Source organism: Psammomys obesus, unplaced genomic scaffold (assembly GCF_907164565.1).
Source record: "Psammomys obesus unplaced genomic scaffold, mPsaObe1.curated_primary_1811, whole genome shotgun sequence".
Classification (NCBI taxonomy): Eukaryota; Metazoa; Chordata; class Mammalia; order Rodentia; family Muridae; genus Psammomys; species Psammomys obesus.
Window position 1 is genome coordinate 189,116 of NW_026596129.1, and position 14,727 is coordinate 203,842.

Sequence of the window (14,727 nt, forward strand, 5' to 3'; positions counted from 1 at the left end):
CAATACAGGAGTCTTTTTTCCAAAAATAGATCCTCTCTCTTGTACAAATGAAAAACTGAAGTTCCTTAGAATCAGAAGAGGGCCCACCATCAGGGGAACACCAGCCAGTACTTAAAATGGGCAAGATGGAGGAGGGTCTGGAAAAGAGAACAGATGGAGCATACGAAAGGAGGGGAAAACCTTCCCTTCTGACAGCGAGGTCTGAGGGACAGCATAAATAACAATTTTAGTGTCATTTGTCACTAAAAGGCAGGTAATATGGTCAGAGCAGAACACTCTTTTTACTTAGCAATACTTTTTCCAGCAAGGGCTATCTCACTGTAAGTTAGGGGAGACTCCCTGTGGGAGAATTCTTTCCTTTGATTTGCCTTAGAAGAAGGACTGACAGCTAGAGTCAGAAAATGGAAAGTCGCAGGCACAACAGAACTAAGAGACTTTTCTGTTTGTTTGTTTTTTTTCTGTTTGTTTTTTGTTTTGTTTTGAACAGGATTGTGGTATGAAGGAAACTCAGTATGTAAATCTCAACCTTTCAAATGCTAGGATTACAGCAATGAGCCACCAAACCTGCCTACACTTCTATGCCATTTTTATTTATTAGCTGTTAATTACTTTACAAATAAGTTCATTCCCATAGCACTGAAAAAAAAGAAAGAAAAAGTATGACCAAATCTTGAATTCTTCAAACATATGCTGATTAATTTTATGTCAATGGTTCTCAAGCTGGGAATTGGGACCCTTTCACAGGAGTTGCATATCAGATATCCTGTATATCAGATATTACATTACAGTTCATAAAAGTAGCAAAATTACAGTTATGAGGCAGCAATGAAAACAATTTTATGGTTGGAGTCACCACAGCATAACGAACTACATTAAAGGAGCACAGCATTGAAAACCACTGATCTAGGAGGAAGTGAATTGATGTCAATCCACAGATGTCAAGCTATAGGTGTGTGATAAGAGAAATATAATAAAATTTCTAAAGCAGAATCTAGGCAGTGGTATGTACAAATGTTTATCTTTTTGCTTTGTTTTTGTTGGTCCTAGGAATTGGACCTAGAGCCTCCTATGTTATACAACTGAGCTACACCTGGGGTTAAGAGCCTGGCTGCTCTTCCTGAGGAACCCAGGTTCAATTCCCAGCACCCGCATGGTAGCTCCCAACTGTCTTTAACTCCAGTTCCAGAGGATCTGACATCCTCACGCAGACATACATGTAGGTAAAACACCAATGCACATGAAATAAAAGTAAAGACTTTAAAAAATTGTGGTAAGACAACTCATGTAGGATTTTTTTAACAGTGGTCTATGTATTGTTTAAATAGAGTTTGTCCAAAATTCATATCCTCCCAAAAATTTGTACCTGCACCTTAATTTGGAAATAGGATCTTTGTATATGTAATCAGTTTATAATAAAGTCATACTGACTGCTAAATTCACAATATGGAAGGATGAGCCACAATCTAATGAGTGGTCATTATAAAGAGAGAAATTCATTTACTTACTTTTTGTTTATGACAGGCTCACATGGCCCAGGGTGGCCTCAGACTTACAAGGCAATAATGACTTGAAATTCCTGGTCCTCCTGTTTCCAACTCCTCTAAATGCTACATGCTACCATGCTAGACAAAAGAGGAAAACATAGATGCAGACAGGGAAGAAATCCAGATGAAGAAACAAACTGCAGTGATGCAGCTATACCTCAAAGATACACACAAGGATTTCTGACAGCACCAAGAGAGAAGAGAGAAGCAGGAACCAATTCTATCCTAGAGCCTTCAGAGCAAACTCAGCTCCCCTAACACCTTGATTTGTGACATGTAGCCTACAAAATTATCAGAAAAGAACTTTTTTGTTTTATGCTCTTTAGTTGTGGTATATCTATCTCATAGTAAAATATATATATGGAGAAGAGTGTTTGTTGGGAGCTGGCCACAGTGGTGCATGCCTTTAATCCCAGGGAGGCTGAGGCAGGCAGAGCCCAGCCTGGTCTACAAATTGAGTCCAGGACAGTCAAGGTTACACAAAGAAACCCTGTCTCAAAAAAACAAAACAAAACAAAACAAAAACAACCAAACAACCACACACACACACAAGACCACAGAAGCAGAATAGTCAGGGCTACACAAAGATACTCTGTCTTGAAAAACCAATATAAATTTTTAAATGCATAAATAAATAAATAAATAAATAAATAAGGAAATAAATAAATAAATAGTTATGAAAGTTTCCAGCATGGTGGCACAGCCATGTAATATCAACATTTGGGAGGTATGGCAGGAGGATCAGGAATTCCAGGTCATCCTTGGCTACATAATGAGTTCAGACACACATGCACCAGCATATACACAAGGACAGATAGACATACGTTTCCGAGTTGGGGGAAGTCCTCTCTCTTTATTCAACTGCTTTCCTTTTATTTCTTGCTTTTTTTGTTTTGTTTTTAGGTAGGGCTGGATTTTAAACCCAGGCACTCAAGGCCTTACACATAGTAAGTACTCTACTATTGAACCACATCACTGGACTTTTCTAAGATTTTTTTTTTTTTTACATTTCTGCATATGTATTTTTCTGCATGTATGTACATGCACCACATGTGTGCCTGGTAGGTACCAGTGTAGGCCAGAAGAGAACATTGGATTTTTTGTAACTGGAGTTTCAGATGGTTGTGAGGTAGCTAAAGAGACTCAAACCTGGGTCCTCTGGAAGAACAGCCAGTATTCTAAACTGGCTGTTCCTACATCCCCTCCTTTCCTTTTAAGGTCTTTTTGTCATGCTAGGGATCAAACCTGGGACCTCTCACATGTTAGGCACACACTATACCAGCTATAGTCTTTGTTGCCATTGTTATTTTGAGATAAGATAATGCTAAGTAGGCCTGATTGGTCTGAAACTGGCCATACAGTGGAGAATGACTTTGAATTCTTCTATTTTTTTTTAATTTATTCACTTTTTCTGGTTGTAGCTCCCTCTGTCATCTCATCCAGGTCCTGCCCTCCCTCCCTCTTCTCTGCCTCCCCCTCCCCTAGTCCTCAGAAAGGGGGGACTCTGAAATTTTCTGATCCTGTTTAAATGGGCATTTGTCAAGACTGTACTTATTTAAGTATGGACTCTGCAACCTCTCATATGTTAGGAGATATGTCAATGTGAGTTCATCACTGTGATAGATGGGCTTCTCTAAAAGAGAATTTTGGCGTAGGGGAGACACTATGTGCAGAGTATATGGGGTATGTAGGAGCTCAATATACTGACTTTTTGTGAATACAAGACTATACTGAAAAATGGTCTATATTTGAAGGATGTGGTATAGCTCAGTGCTAGACTGCTTGCCTAGCATACTGGAGACAGTATTTCTAGTTATTTTTTAGGGCTTTTTTGTTTGTTTGTTTTCTTTTTTTTTAATTAATTTATTATACAGTGTGCTCTACCTGCATGTAAGCCTGCATGCCAGAAGAGGGCGCCAGATCTCACTATAGATGGTTGTGAACCACCATGCAATTGCTGGGAATTGAATTCAGGATCTTTAGAAGAAAAGCCAGTGCTCTTAACTGCTGAGCCATCTCTCCAGCCCTCAAGTTATTTTTTAGATTCATCTTTTTTATTTATGTATATGTCTGTGTGTAGCTGTCCACGGAAGTCAGAAAGGATATTGGATCCCCTGGAGCTGGAGTTATACGTGGTTCAGTCTTTTGACATTGATGCTAGGAATAGAACTCAGGTTCTCTGCAAAAGCAACAAGCACCCCTTTTTATTTATTTATTTTTTTGAGACAAGGTTTCTCTGTGTAACCTTGGCTGTCCTGGACTTGCTTTATAGACCAGCTGGCCTCAAACTCAGAGATCTGCCTGCCTCTGTCTCCCCGAGTGCTGGGATCACCGGCGTGCACCACCATGCCCAGCTTTTTTGGGTTTTTCAAGACAGGGCTTCAAACTCACAGATCCACCTGCCTCTGCCTTCTGAGTGCTGGGAATAAAGGTGCTTGTCACTACACCAGTTTCAACAAGTACCCTTAACTGCTAAACCATTTCTCCAGCTCCACACCCTCATTGTATGTATGTACAATATGGGCATGTGTCATGGCATGTATGTAGAGGACATATCAGAAACAACTTTCATCAGGTCCTTCTCTCCTACGATGTGGGTTCTGGGGATCTAACTTAGGTTGACAGTCCTGGTAGTGAGTACCTTTACTTGCTCAGGTATCTTTCTGGCCCTTTTTCTTTTTTGACAAAAGGGCTCATAGAGCACAGGATGGCCTTCAACTCACTATGTAGCCAAAGATGACTGTTGTCAGTTATTAATATTCATTATTGGTTTATCTTTTAGTCAAACAGTGGCTAATCCTAAAACAGCTGTATACCCATATCACCACACAGAGACTAGGATTTACTTAATTAACCTAGAGCACAAGGCTGGATAACAATTACTTCATCCTAAACCTCCAAGCCCGCAGTTTCCTCCCATTCAGATTTTCCACATTATACATGCTTTTAGTTACATCTTAGGTCCAGTTCATCTCTCTCCATGGTTCCAAGTCCTCTCCTTCTTACTCTGCTCTCTGACTCCCCCACTCTCTTATTTCTCCTTACCTCTGGACCAGGATGTCCCACCTTATTCCCTCTATTGCTCAGCATTGTGGCTGGTTGTTTTATTGACAATTCAGAGAACAGAGTGGCATGTTTACACAAATTTGAGACAGGTAATGCTTAGAATAAACATCACAAGTCCGGATTGAAACCAGATAGTGGGGTAGAGAAATGAGCATTTGAATGAACAAGGGTAAATTGTATACATTCCATAAGAACATTATTCCAACTGATGACCTTGAACTTCATAACTACTGCGATCATAGGCTTACACCACTGTACCCCATGCCAGTGAGGGTGTGTGTGTATGAACAAATGGAATTGTATTATAGGATACAAGATTAAACCTCCTAAAGAAACATAGCTGGTATTTCTCCAATGGATATAAAATGGATATATATGGAAAGGGGTTGCTACTCTTGGACTTTAGTTATATGGTTGGCTTTCACATGTATTTTATCCCCACAAAGTGATTTTTTCTCTTCTGAAAAGAAGCTGGGTATGGGGGCACCTGTAATCTCAGCACACTGGGAGGCTGAGGCAGGCGGATCAAGGTTAGCCTGGTTTACAAAGTGAATACAGGGCAATCAATGCTACAGAGAAACCCTGTCTCAAAAAAAAAAAAAAAAAAAAAAAAAAAAAACAAACAAATTTTAATTGTCTTCTCTTGCTTTCCTTCTTTTTTCCCCAAGACAGGGTCTTACTGTGCAGTCCTGGCTGACCTAGAACTTACTATGTAGACCAAGATGGTCTCAAATGCAAAGACCCAACCCAATTGCTGAGATTAAAGGAGTGCATCACTATGTACACCTAATTTTCCTCTTAAGACAGGGTCTCATTATGTAGCTTTAGCTAGCCTGGAACTTACTAGACTAGGCTGGTCTTGAATTCATAGCCATCTTCCTGCCTCTACCTCCCATGCTTGATTTTCTTTTTTTTCTTTTTTCCTTTTCAGTCTCTCAATATCCCAGGCCAACCTTGAACACAGGCAATGTTCCTACATCAGCCACCCAGGTGTGTACCATCATGTCTGATGTCACTTGAGGTTTTAAAGCTAATTTGTTTATTTATCAATTTATTTTTGGTTTTTCAAGACAGGGTTTCTCAGTGTAGCCTTGGCTGTCCTGGACTCGCTTTGTAGACCAGGCTGACCTCAAACTCACAGAGATCCACCTGCCTCTGCCTCCCAGAGTGCTGGGATTACAGATGTGCACCACTGCACCCGGATCTGAAGCTAGTTTATTAATCTTGTTTTGCCACCTTTATGAATCCTGCCACACTGTCATTTGGCTTACAGGTGATAATGAAAGACTTGAGTGACCAGTGCACAGTAAGATCCCAATGTCCAGGGCTGGAGAGATGGCTCAGAGGTTAAGAGCACTGTCTGTTCTTTCCAAGGTACTGAGTTCAATTCCCAGCAACCTCATGATGTCTCACAGCCATCTATAGTGAGATCTGGTGCCCTCTTCTGGTGCATTCATCAGAATGCTGTATAAATAATAATAAATAAATCTTTAGGGGTAGAGAGATGGCTCAGAGGTTAAGAGCACTGGCTGTTCTTCCAAAGGTCCAGAGTTAAAATCCCAGCAACTACATGATGGCTCACAAGCATCTATAATGAGATCTGGTGCCCTCCAGTGAGCAGGTGTACATGAGCCAGAACACTGTAAACATTAAAAAAAAAAAAAAAAAGAAGAAGAAAAGATCCCAATGTCCATCTACTTAAATTATTTCACTGTATCCAGGCTCAAGGATCCTGTTTTCTTGTCCAGCAAGGTATTTCCTATCTGCATTCCTACGCAGAAGAAAGAGGTATGGTGACACAACACAAATGTTTTATTACTCTAAAAACATTAAAACTCAGATCCCAGGATACAGGGGATATCAAGGCAAAAAAGATTAGAGAAGTGGGTAGGCCCTGACATTGAAATTCCATGGTTAGATCTCAGAGGCCCTTTTTCTGCCATCTAGCAGAAACATCTAGTTAAGTTTAGCTGTGATTGAATCTTGGCCAAGACCTTCTCTTCTTGTCTAGGACAATCCTTGTAGCAGAAGCTCAGGTAGAAGAATGAGCAGCTCCTGGACAAAGGTAGGCAAGTGGTAACACATCCAAGGGGCCATTTGAGTCTTCTTTCTTCACCTATGGCGAGGACACCTATTCTCCTACCAAACTAGTTACTCAACTGCCTGCTTTGCTCCTTCCCAACGCTACCCCCTGAGAGAGGTAAGAAGGAGGCCACTGCCTAAGTGTTCCTCCCTTCTCAGCCAAGGTTCTTCTTTTAGCCTAAGAGACACAGAGGAGTCAGATGCTCAAGGATAAGAAAGGGTATCCAGCAGGGATTATGAGCCAATCTATCTGAGTTAAAGGCATCAGTCCATTTCCCAGCATCAGTTCTATTCAAGGAAGAATCTCAAAGGCAGTACAGAGCCAAGCAGGCTTGGGCAGGGGCCTCTACCACCACTTCCCAAACCCTGAAGGGCCTAGTGCTCCCGTGACTAAGGACTGCATGGCACAGACTGGGCAGGCAAAGCCTATCTTCCGGGCTGGAGGTGGTTGTGGAGATGTTCTGCCTGCATCTTCAGCCCCTGGAATTCCTCTTGAATGAAGTCTGTGAGGGCTTTTCTCATCTCCACCTGAGAGAAAGGATGGTGCTGGCCTGCATTCCTCAAGGTCCATAGCTGAGGTACCCTGGGAGTCTGAGGGGCTGGGAAGGCCAAGGATAGCTAGGGGACCCTGGGAGGAAACTCACAGCCGACTTGTTCTCTGCCTGGAGCCGTTCAAGCACAGGGAGTGCACTGAAGGGTTTCCCGATCAACACGGTGATTTTCTGTAAGGAGGCAGACAATCAAAGATGACAAGGAACCTAAGTTCCAGTGCAAACAAAGTGGATAGTCAGAGCTATGCCCTGTCTTCAATGGGCTTGGTGCTTCTCCTTTAAAACAGGCAGCTGGGCTTAGTGGTATCCAAGGGCCAGCCTAGTCCTGGGACCCATCCCATCAATGATTTGTCCTGCCCCACCTGTCCTCTACCACAAGCTCCCCCCCACACACCTGATTTTTAATTCTTATTCTAAAGGCCTTGCTTCCAGAAAAGCCCACTTAGCTCCTCTACTACATGCTCATGCTCAGCAAATCCTCAATCAATTCTTTATAGTATGGGCTAAAAGACACAAGGCAGATAGCAGGCAAATAGGTAGACAAGTCAGCAATGCTTACCCACCTGTCCAAATCGAGGCAAGTAAGGTGGGCTGTTAGGGAGGACATCATTCATTCCTGTACCACAGTGGATAGAAAGCCAGCCATTGGGGGAAGCAGGAACCCAGAGAGAGCCCCAGGCACTTCTCTCAGCCACAACAATCAGCAATCCCCATTAACAACATCTAAGAAAGTCCCCTCTCTACCCTTCACACCTGACTCACCAACATGCCATAGTGGCAGGATAATGGGGTTTAGACGACACTCAGCAATCAGCCGTCCAATTCCTACTTAGGAGAAAAGAAGAAGGATTGGCACAAGCTGGGCCAAGCTTCCCTGCCAATCTTTGGCCAATGTCACCTCTACAGTCTCCCAATTAAAGACTAGTCCTTGACTCACCACCTGTCCACTTCCCACTACTCCTGACACACCCAACAGAGAGGGAAATGAAGCCGAGGACTCAAAGGGCAATCACTGGATGGGTGACTTGGCTGTGTGAGCTTGGCCAGTAACACTTACCCCACTTAAAGCGCAGAAATTCGGAACTCATGTTTACTTTCCCTACGGAGAGAAGACAAATAGAAGGCTTGGGCCTGGAACCATGCATGCTTGAGGACCCTGACCAAGCACCCAACTGACCTTCTGGGAAGATGTGTACCCAGTCCCCATGGTTGAGCTTCTCCAAAATGAAGTCCATTCCTTTCTGATAAACACCATCTCCTGAGGAAAAAGTTCTGTTCTCTTTAGTCCATTCTCTAGGGGGAAGACATCACATCAAGCTTTCCAAACCGTAGTGAAGTAGATTCAGGGCCTACTCCTGGTCAATTCTCATTAGGATGGAGGCAACAGTTCAACCCCCATAGCACCATCCATAGACACCCCCAACTAGGTCTAGAGCCTGTTCCTCCCTGCTACCCTGGCCCTTCACAGTTTTGGCTTGACTACATCCTCCTCTCTGGTACTCTGACCCTTCACATTTTCAGTTTGACCATTATCCTCCTCTCAAGATGGGCATGGTGGCTCATGCCTAATATCTCAGCACTTGGGAAGCTGAATCCAGAGCACTGCCGTGAGTTTGACGTCAAGATGGGCAACACAGTAACATCCTGTATCAAAACAAAACAATATCCTCTGGATGGAAAGATGGTTCAGTGGTTAAGAGCACTGGATGCTCTTCTGGAGGATCCAGGTTCAATTCCCAGCACCCACATGGCTCAGCAGTGTAGGCAACTCTAGTCCCAGGGACTCCAACTCCCTCTTCTGGTTTCACCAGACACTGCATGAATATGGTGTACATACATGCAGGCAAAACACTCATACAGAGAAAATACAAGTAAAATTTATTAAAAAAAAAAAAATCCACAATATCCTCTCAGCCTCTTAGTACCTGTCAAATGCAAATAGCTCTTTTCTTTTTGATAATTAGGGTTAGTACTGTGACTCAGGCTGGCCTCAAACTTAGGGCAATTCTTCTGCCTCAAATTTGCTGGTGCTGGATAATGGGCATACATCAAGACACCTGGATAGACAGTATCTCTTACTGAAATGATAACCATGGCAGCTCCTCCATCTCCCTCTTCTCTTATGGCTTGCCCTGCTGGAACCTGCTCTCCCAACACACACCCATTTGCTGACTCCAGATCAGCTCGAGAGCCTCTCTTACTCTTTGGATGCCACTGCTTTGACCTGCCCTGAGGTTTCTGGGCCAAGGGAGAACACTTCAATAAGCAGAAAACACAGAAGGGACTAGGAAATTTGAGAGGACTGATTGGAATTTTATGACCAGCCTGGGTTAATGAGACTATGTCTCAAAACAAACAAACAAACAAACAAACAGATTGGAAAAAACCTGAAAACAGGAGTTCAGCTGCTCTCAGGCTAGTAAAATCTTGGAGACATTCTAAGATGATCACACTGGAGTGAGGAAAGGCAACACAAACGCTCAGCTATCAGCCACATATAGATGTGGAGACCTAACACCTCTTGTGAGCTAGCAACCAGGAGTGACCTGGACATAATAAGAATCTCTATAGCAGTGGGAAAGTAACCAAAGGGTTGACAGAACTTCAAAAATGAAGGGAGGCTGAAGGAACCAATAAATAACCTAAGCATATAAAGTGGAGGGCATCTCACAGGAGAGAGAGAAACACTGGGGCTCTCTCAGGTCAGTGCACTAAGAACTGCCTTGCAACTGTTCTCTGTAAGCCTGTTGTTTGGAAGGAGTGGTTAGTGGTTCAGAAGTCTCAGCCCAACCTCAACAGGGACCTGCTACTCAGGGAACACAAAGAGGCACAGCTTCCCTACTTGGGGTGGCAGTACACAAAAGGGTGGTCACCACAGGTGTTTATTCCTCTAGCAAAACCTACTACTCAAATATACCCTCTGAGCTTAAAATGGGAAAGTAAAAAGAATAGTATGCCTTTTGAACAGCAGCTCACACTTTTTAAGCTTTCTCAAATGTTATTTCCATTTATGTAAAAATCACTTCAATGCTTAAAGGTCAACCTACAAAATCTTAGGCTTAGGAAAAAGATGGTTTGTTTAGTTTAAATACAGAAACAAAGTAGAGCAAACTCTGTTTCAATCACATGTAATTAGATCTGTGCTATCTTTGAAAATAATGTTACATTTTCTAGTTTTTGCTTTATATTTTTACAAGGCTGGGGCCGGAACTCAGGGCTCTGTGTTACCTAAGCACAAACTGTACCACTGAACACACCTCCAGCCCTCAATTCCTCAATTTCTCTGTGTATGTTGGCACGCAATAGGTTTAGCTTTTTTTTTTTTTTTTTTTTTGAGACAGGGTCTCAGTTTCTAGTCCAAGCTGGCTTCAAACTCATGATAAATCACCTACTTCAGCCTCCCAAATATTGCCAAATACTGGTACTACAGGTATAAGCTACCATACCTAGCTTTTTGTTCTTGAGACAGGGTTTCTCTTTGTAGTCTTGGCTGTCTTGGAACTAGTTCTGTAGACCAGGCTAGCCTCAAACTCAGATTCATTTTCCTCTGCCACCTGAGTGGGGTTAAAAGTGTGTAACAGCATGACAAGCTTCTTCTTCTTCTTTTTTTTTTTTTTTTTTTTTTTTGAAACTAGGGTGTCATGCCGGGCTTAATCCCAGCACTCGGAATTAGGGTGTCACCACGTACGTAGTCTTGCAGTTCTGGTCAGTCTGGAACTTGCTGTTTTGACCAGGCTGGCCTCAAACTCACAGCAATCCACATGTCCCTGTTTACTGACTGATGGGATGGGATTATAAGCATGTTCTACCCTCTGCCACCTATACTGCTATGCTATGGCTCCCTTGAGTCCTTTTAAGACAGAGACACTGGCCAACAGCTTCCTTGCCCCCAAGGGAGGCCTGGATATGCCTCCCAGAGTAACAGCTCACCTCGACACACAGGCACACATTTGCCCAAGCTGAAGAAATGGGAGTGCAGCTCCTTGGTGAAGCAGATGTCTGCAGCTGCTGGGGTCCTAGAGCAGCAACAGATCCAGTCATCTCTGTCTTCAAGACTTCCTATTGCTTGTCCCCAGCTCTCCCCACCCAGTACAATGCCTGCCATAGTTGTCATGCAGAATTAAACTCAAGAAAAAAGGCCTTTGGGGCTCTACCCATGCCCTTCCTAGAATTCGGGATGCCACCTCCTGAACAGAGGATAAAGGAAAATCTAGGCAGAAATGTATGGCCACTTCAAGGGGCCCATTCCTCCTCACCAGCGCATCAACTTCAGGTTCCAGATGTGGCGGAGTTTCAGGATCCCTATGAAAAAGGAAAGTTCTTGATGTGACATGGCTACTTTTATACTACTTCTAAATTTCGGATATCCTGCCCAAATCACATTCCCTGACGCAATCCTAAGGGGAACACACAAAACTTCCAGCAGCTAGGCAGTAAATAGCCAATAAGCAATGCCAGATTTTCCCAAAGAGCCTTGTGAGAAGTGAATTTATTCTGTCTTTGGCTGGTGCCTGCTCTGGTTTTGTCTCCCTGAACTAGGCGTACTGGCACAGTACCCCAGAGATGAGGGTCATCCATGCAGGACTGATGGTTGGAGACGGTGATGAGGGGAGTGTCAGGGTCTCGGTTCTCAATAAGATCATATAGCACTTCCTTGTTGTGCACGGTGAGGTGGTTCATGTACTCTGGGAAGAGAAATCAGTCTCAAGCTCTTGCTCACCTCACCTGCCCGAGGCTTCCTCCTCTGCCAGAAGAGCCCCCACCGTACCCCCAGTACCCAAACCAAAATCTAACCCTAGCCAGGCTGGGGGTCTGTGAACAGACTCTGCCTTGGCCTTTGGCCACTCACTGGTCCAGAAACAGCTGTAGGTGCCCACCAGGCCCATGACGACACTGCTGGTTAGGGTCCAGGTGAGCCGGGGCACTGCGGGGAACGGCCACTTCACGTGGAGGGGCATCTCCTCCGGCTCCGGACCCGCCCCCGGAGCCCGGAGCTCTCCTGCCCCAGGCCAGCCGGTGTCCTCCACCGCTCAGAAGAGAGGGATCTCCGACAGAAGAGCAGAGGACTAGACTAAGGTCACCTTGTAGGTCAGTTTGGAGCCTCCCTAGTACTGCTCTCTGAACAGATAAGAGCTGCAGCTAGGGTTAGGAACCGGGGTTGTTGTAGGGAGCTTCACACACTACAGAGCTAACTTGGCGGCCTCAGAGTCCGCGAATCCGCCGGAAAGCGAGCTGAGGAAAGCGCCTTGCCTGTTGTCGCAAAACACGCCTAGGTCGCTTGACGGCTACCGGGGGCAGGGCTATGCCGGCCTCGTCCCGCCCCTCTCCCGTCAAGGTTTTGGCTCCAGACCGCCAAAGCAGCTCCTCTCTTCGGTTTCCAGTATCTATAGGTGACATTAACTATGCTGCACCATTACCTGAAGGCACGCCGAGTCCTAGACTTGAGGAACCCTTTTGCTTATTCTCTCTGTCTCTCCCACCCCATATGTATCCAGTTATGCATGATTCTGAAGGAGCACGCGGAGGCCCAAAAAGGGTTGTCCGCGTCTATCATTCAGCGCCTTACTGTTAAAGCAAGGTCTCTTACTGAGCCTGGGGCTTATGTTTTCCACCAGAATGCCTCAGAGATTCTGTTTTATTTATCCTCTCCATTTAAAGTAGAATAGTCTCCTGTAACCCACACTAGCCTTAAACTCACAATGTAACCTGTACTGGCCTTGAAGTCACAGCGATTCCCCTGCCTCTGTTTCCCAAGTGATAGATAGTATCATGTGTGCATCGCAAGAGGTTTGTTTGTTTGTTTCTTTGTTTGTTTGTTTGTTTTTAAGACAGAGAGAGCCTTACTCTCCTGGCTGGCTGGCCCAAAACTCACAACGATACAGACCCACTTCTGCCTTCAAGTGCTAAGATTAAAGGCATATATCTCCTGCTATTTTTTAACCCAATTTTATTGATTGTATTGTAGTATTTCCCCTAGTAAACTAGTGGTGGGGGTGGGAGTGGCTATCTTCGCGATTGAACACTTGCTTAGCATTTATGTAGTACCAAAACTAACAAATTTCTGCCATGAGACATTTTTCTAAGCTGCCACTCCATAGTCATCCAGTGACTCAGTCTCTAATCACTCTGCCTATCCTGTGTGGAAGGTCCTTTGCTTTCTTTGGGTTTTCTGAGTAGTCCACAGGCAAACCTAATTTATTCATGCACAACCACATTGGGGTTCAGGGTCTGAGGACCTGAAGAGATGACTGTCTCTGCTCTGCTCCCTGCTGCAGGGAAGTGGCCAGAGAATGAAAACCTCCTCACCTTGGTTCCTAGGTCCAGGTAATTGCTCCAATGATGGACTACTGCTCCTCAGCGCGAAAGGTACTAGTCACACGCAGGTCCCCAAGTTGTAGTTCATTCTACAGAAGAAGTGCCCATGAGCAGACAGGTGGCCAGTTTCCAGGCGCTGGCTCCTGGGCAGAGGAGCAGAGCCCAGCTCTGCTTTTTGGGACCATTGGTTGTGGGGTCCGGTGCCTTTGCGTGGTTCTAGAAACGGGCTTCCTCTTCTCCCCCTCCCCCTACTCCACCCTACCCCACCCCACATCCTTACCCTTCCTGCCTGGCATTGCAGTTCTGTGGAGTGTTTTATGTGGTTCAAGGCTGAGGCAGTCGTGGAGCCGAGTTGGTTGCCAAGGTATGAGAAAGGCGAGCCAGAACTAAGGCTGAGTTTGGAAGGTTGGGATGTGCATTGAGCTGAGGCCTAGAACAGTCGTTCTTTCTGGTTCTTTTTTCCCTAGAGTTCTATTGGTCTCAGTCCCCAAATGTGGCTTGACCAGTGCAGAGCTGCAACGATGCTCACATGTATCCTAAAACAGACACAGTGCAAGGAGACCAAAATAAGTATGAGTGACAGAGCAGGTGGCCAGAGAGAAATATCAAGGCCAGCCAGGAAGATACTGTTACAGAGGCAATGAGATGGGCAGAACCAGGAAGACATTTCAAGACAGACACATAGGAAGAAACTAACAGAAAGAAGAAAGGGACAGAATGATTGAGAAAAGCATGTAGATAGAAGCAGAGGGCCTCATGCTTCCAAATGTGATATGGACAGGGAGTACAGTAAAGGGCTGAGCTCAAAAATATAAGGCAGAGGTGAGCCTAAGACAAAGATAAACCTGAGACAGATGCTCAAAGAGGGGGATCTAGGAACACCCAGGAAAGTTGAGGTCAGCCTGGGAATAGATTGCGAGGTCGAGGCCAGCCTTGGTTACAAACTGAGACCTATATATGAAACAAGCAAATGAAAAAAGAAAGAAAAAGAAAAAAAATAAAGCACATAACATGTTACATATAGGAAGAGAGAGGTGATGGGAGTCAGGTGTGGTGGTGCATGCCTATAATCCCAGCACTCAGTGCAGAGAAACCCTGTCTCAAAAAAGAAAAGAAAGAAAGAAAGAAAGAAAGAAAGAAAGAAAGAAAGAAAGAAAGAAAGAAAGAAA

General features: G+C 44.4%; 1 protein-coding gene across 5 annotated transcripts; it reads right to left on the minus strand.

The window, feature by feature from the left end:
- Positions 1-6,404: 6,404 nt before the first annotated feature.
- Tafazzin (tafazzin, phospholipid-lysophospholipid transacylase) lies at positions 6,405-12,489 on the minus strand. Of its 5 annotated transcripts, none has more exons than XM_055591859.1 (10): positions 12,093-12,489; positions 11,800-11,928; positions 11,500-11,545; positions 11,174-11,259; positions 8,421-8,501; positions 8,301-8,342; positions 8,006-8,068; positions 7,807-7,859; positions 7,337-7,414; positions 6,405-7,220 (listed from the first exon to the last, which is right to left on the minus strand). In XM_055591859.1, exons 1-10 carry the CDS (start codon positions 12,199-12,201, stop codon positions 7,119-7,121), a joined length of 789 nt encoding a protein of 262 aa, XP_055447834.1. In that variant the 5' UTR covers positions 12,202-12,489; the 3' UTR covers positions 6,405-7,118. The 5 variants fall into 5 exon arrangements, with proteins under 5 accessions (XP_055447834.1, XP_055447833.1, XP_055447835.1 ...); XM_055591858.1 differs by having other exon boundaries at positions 8,006-8,071; XM_055591860.1 differs by having other exon boundaries at positions 7,140-7,220; positions 7,803-7,859; positions 8,006-8,071.
- Positions 12,490-14,727: the final 2,238 nt, after the last annotated feature.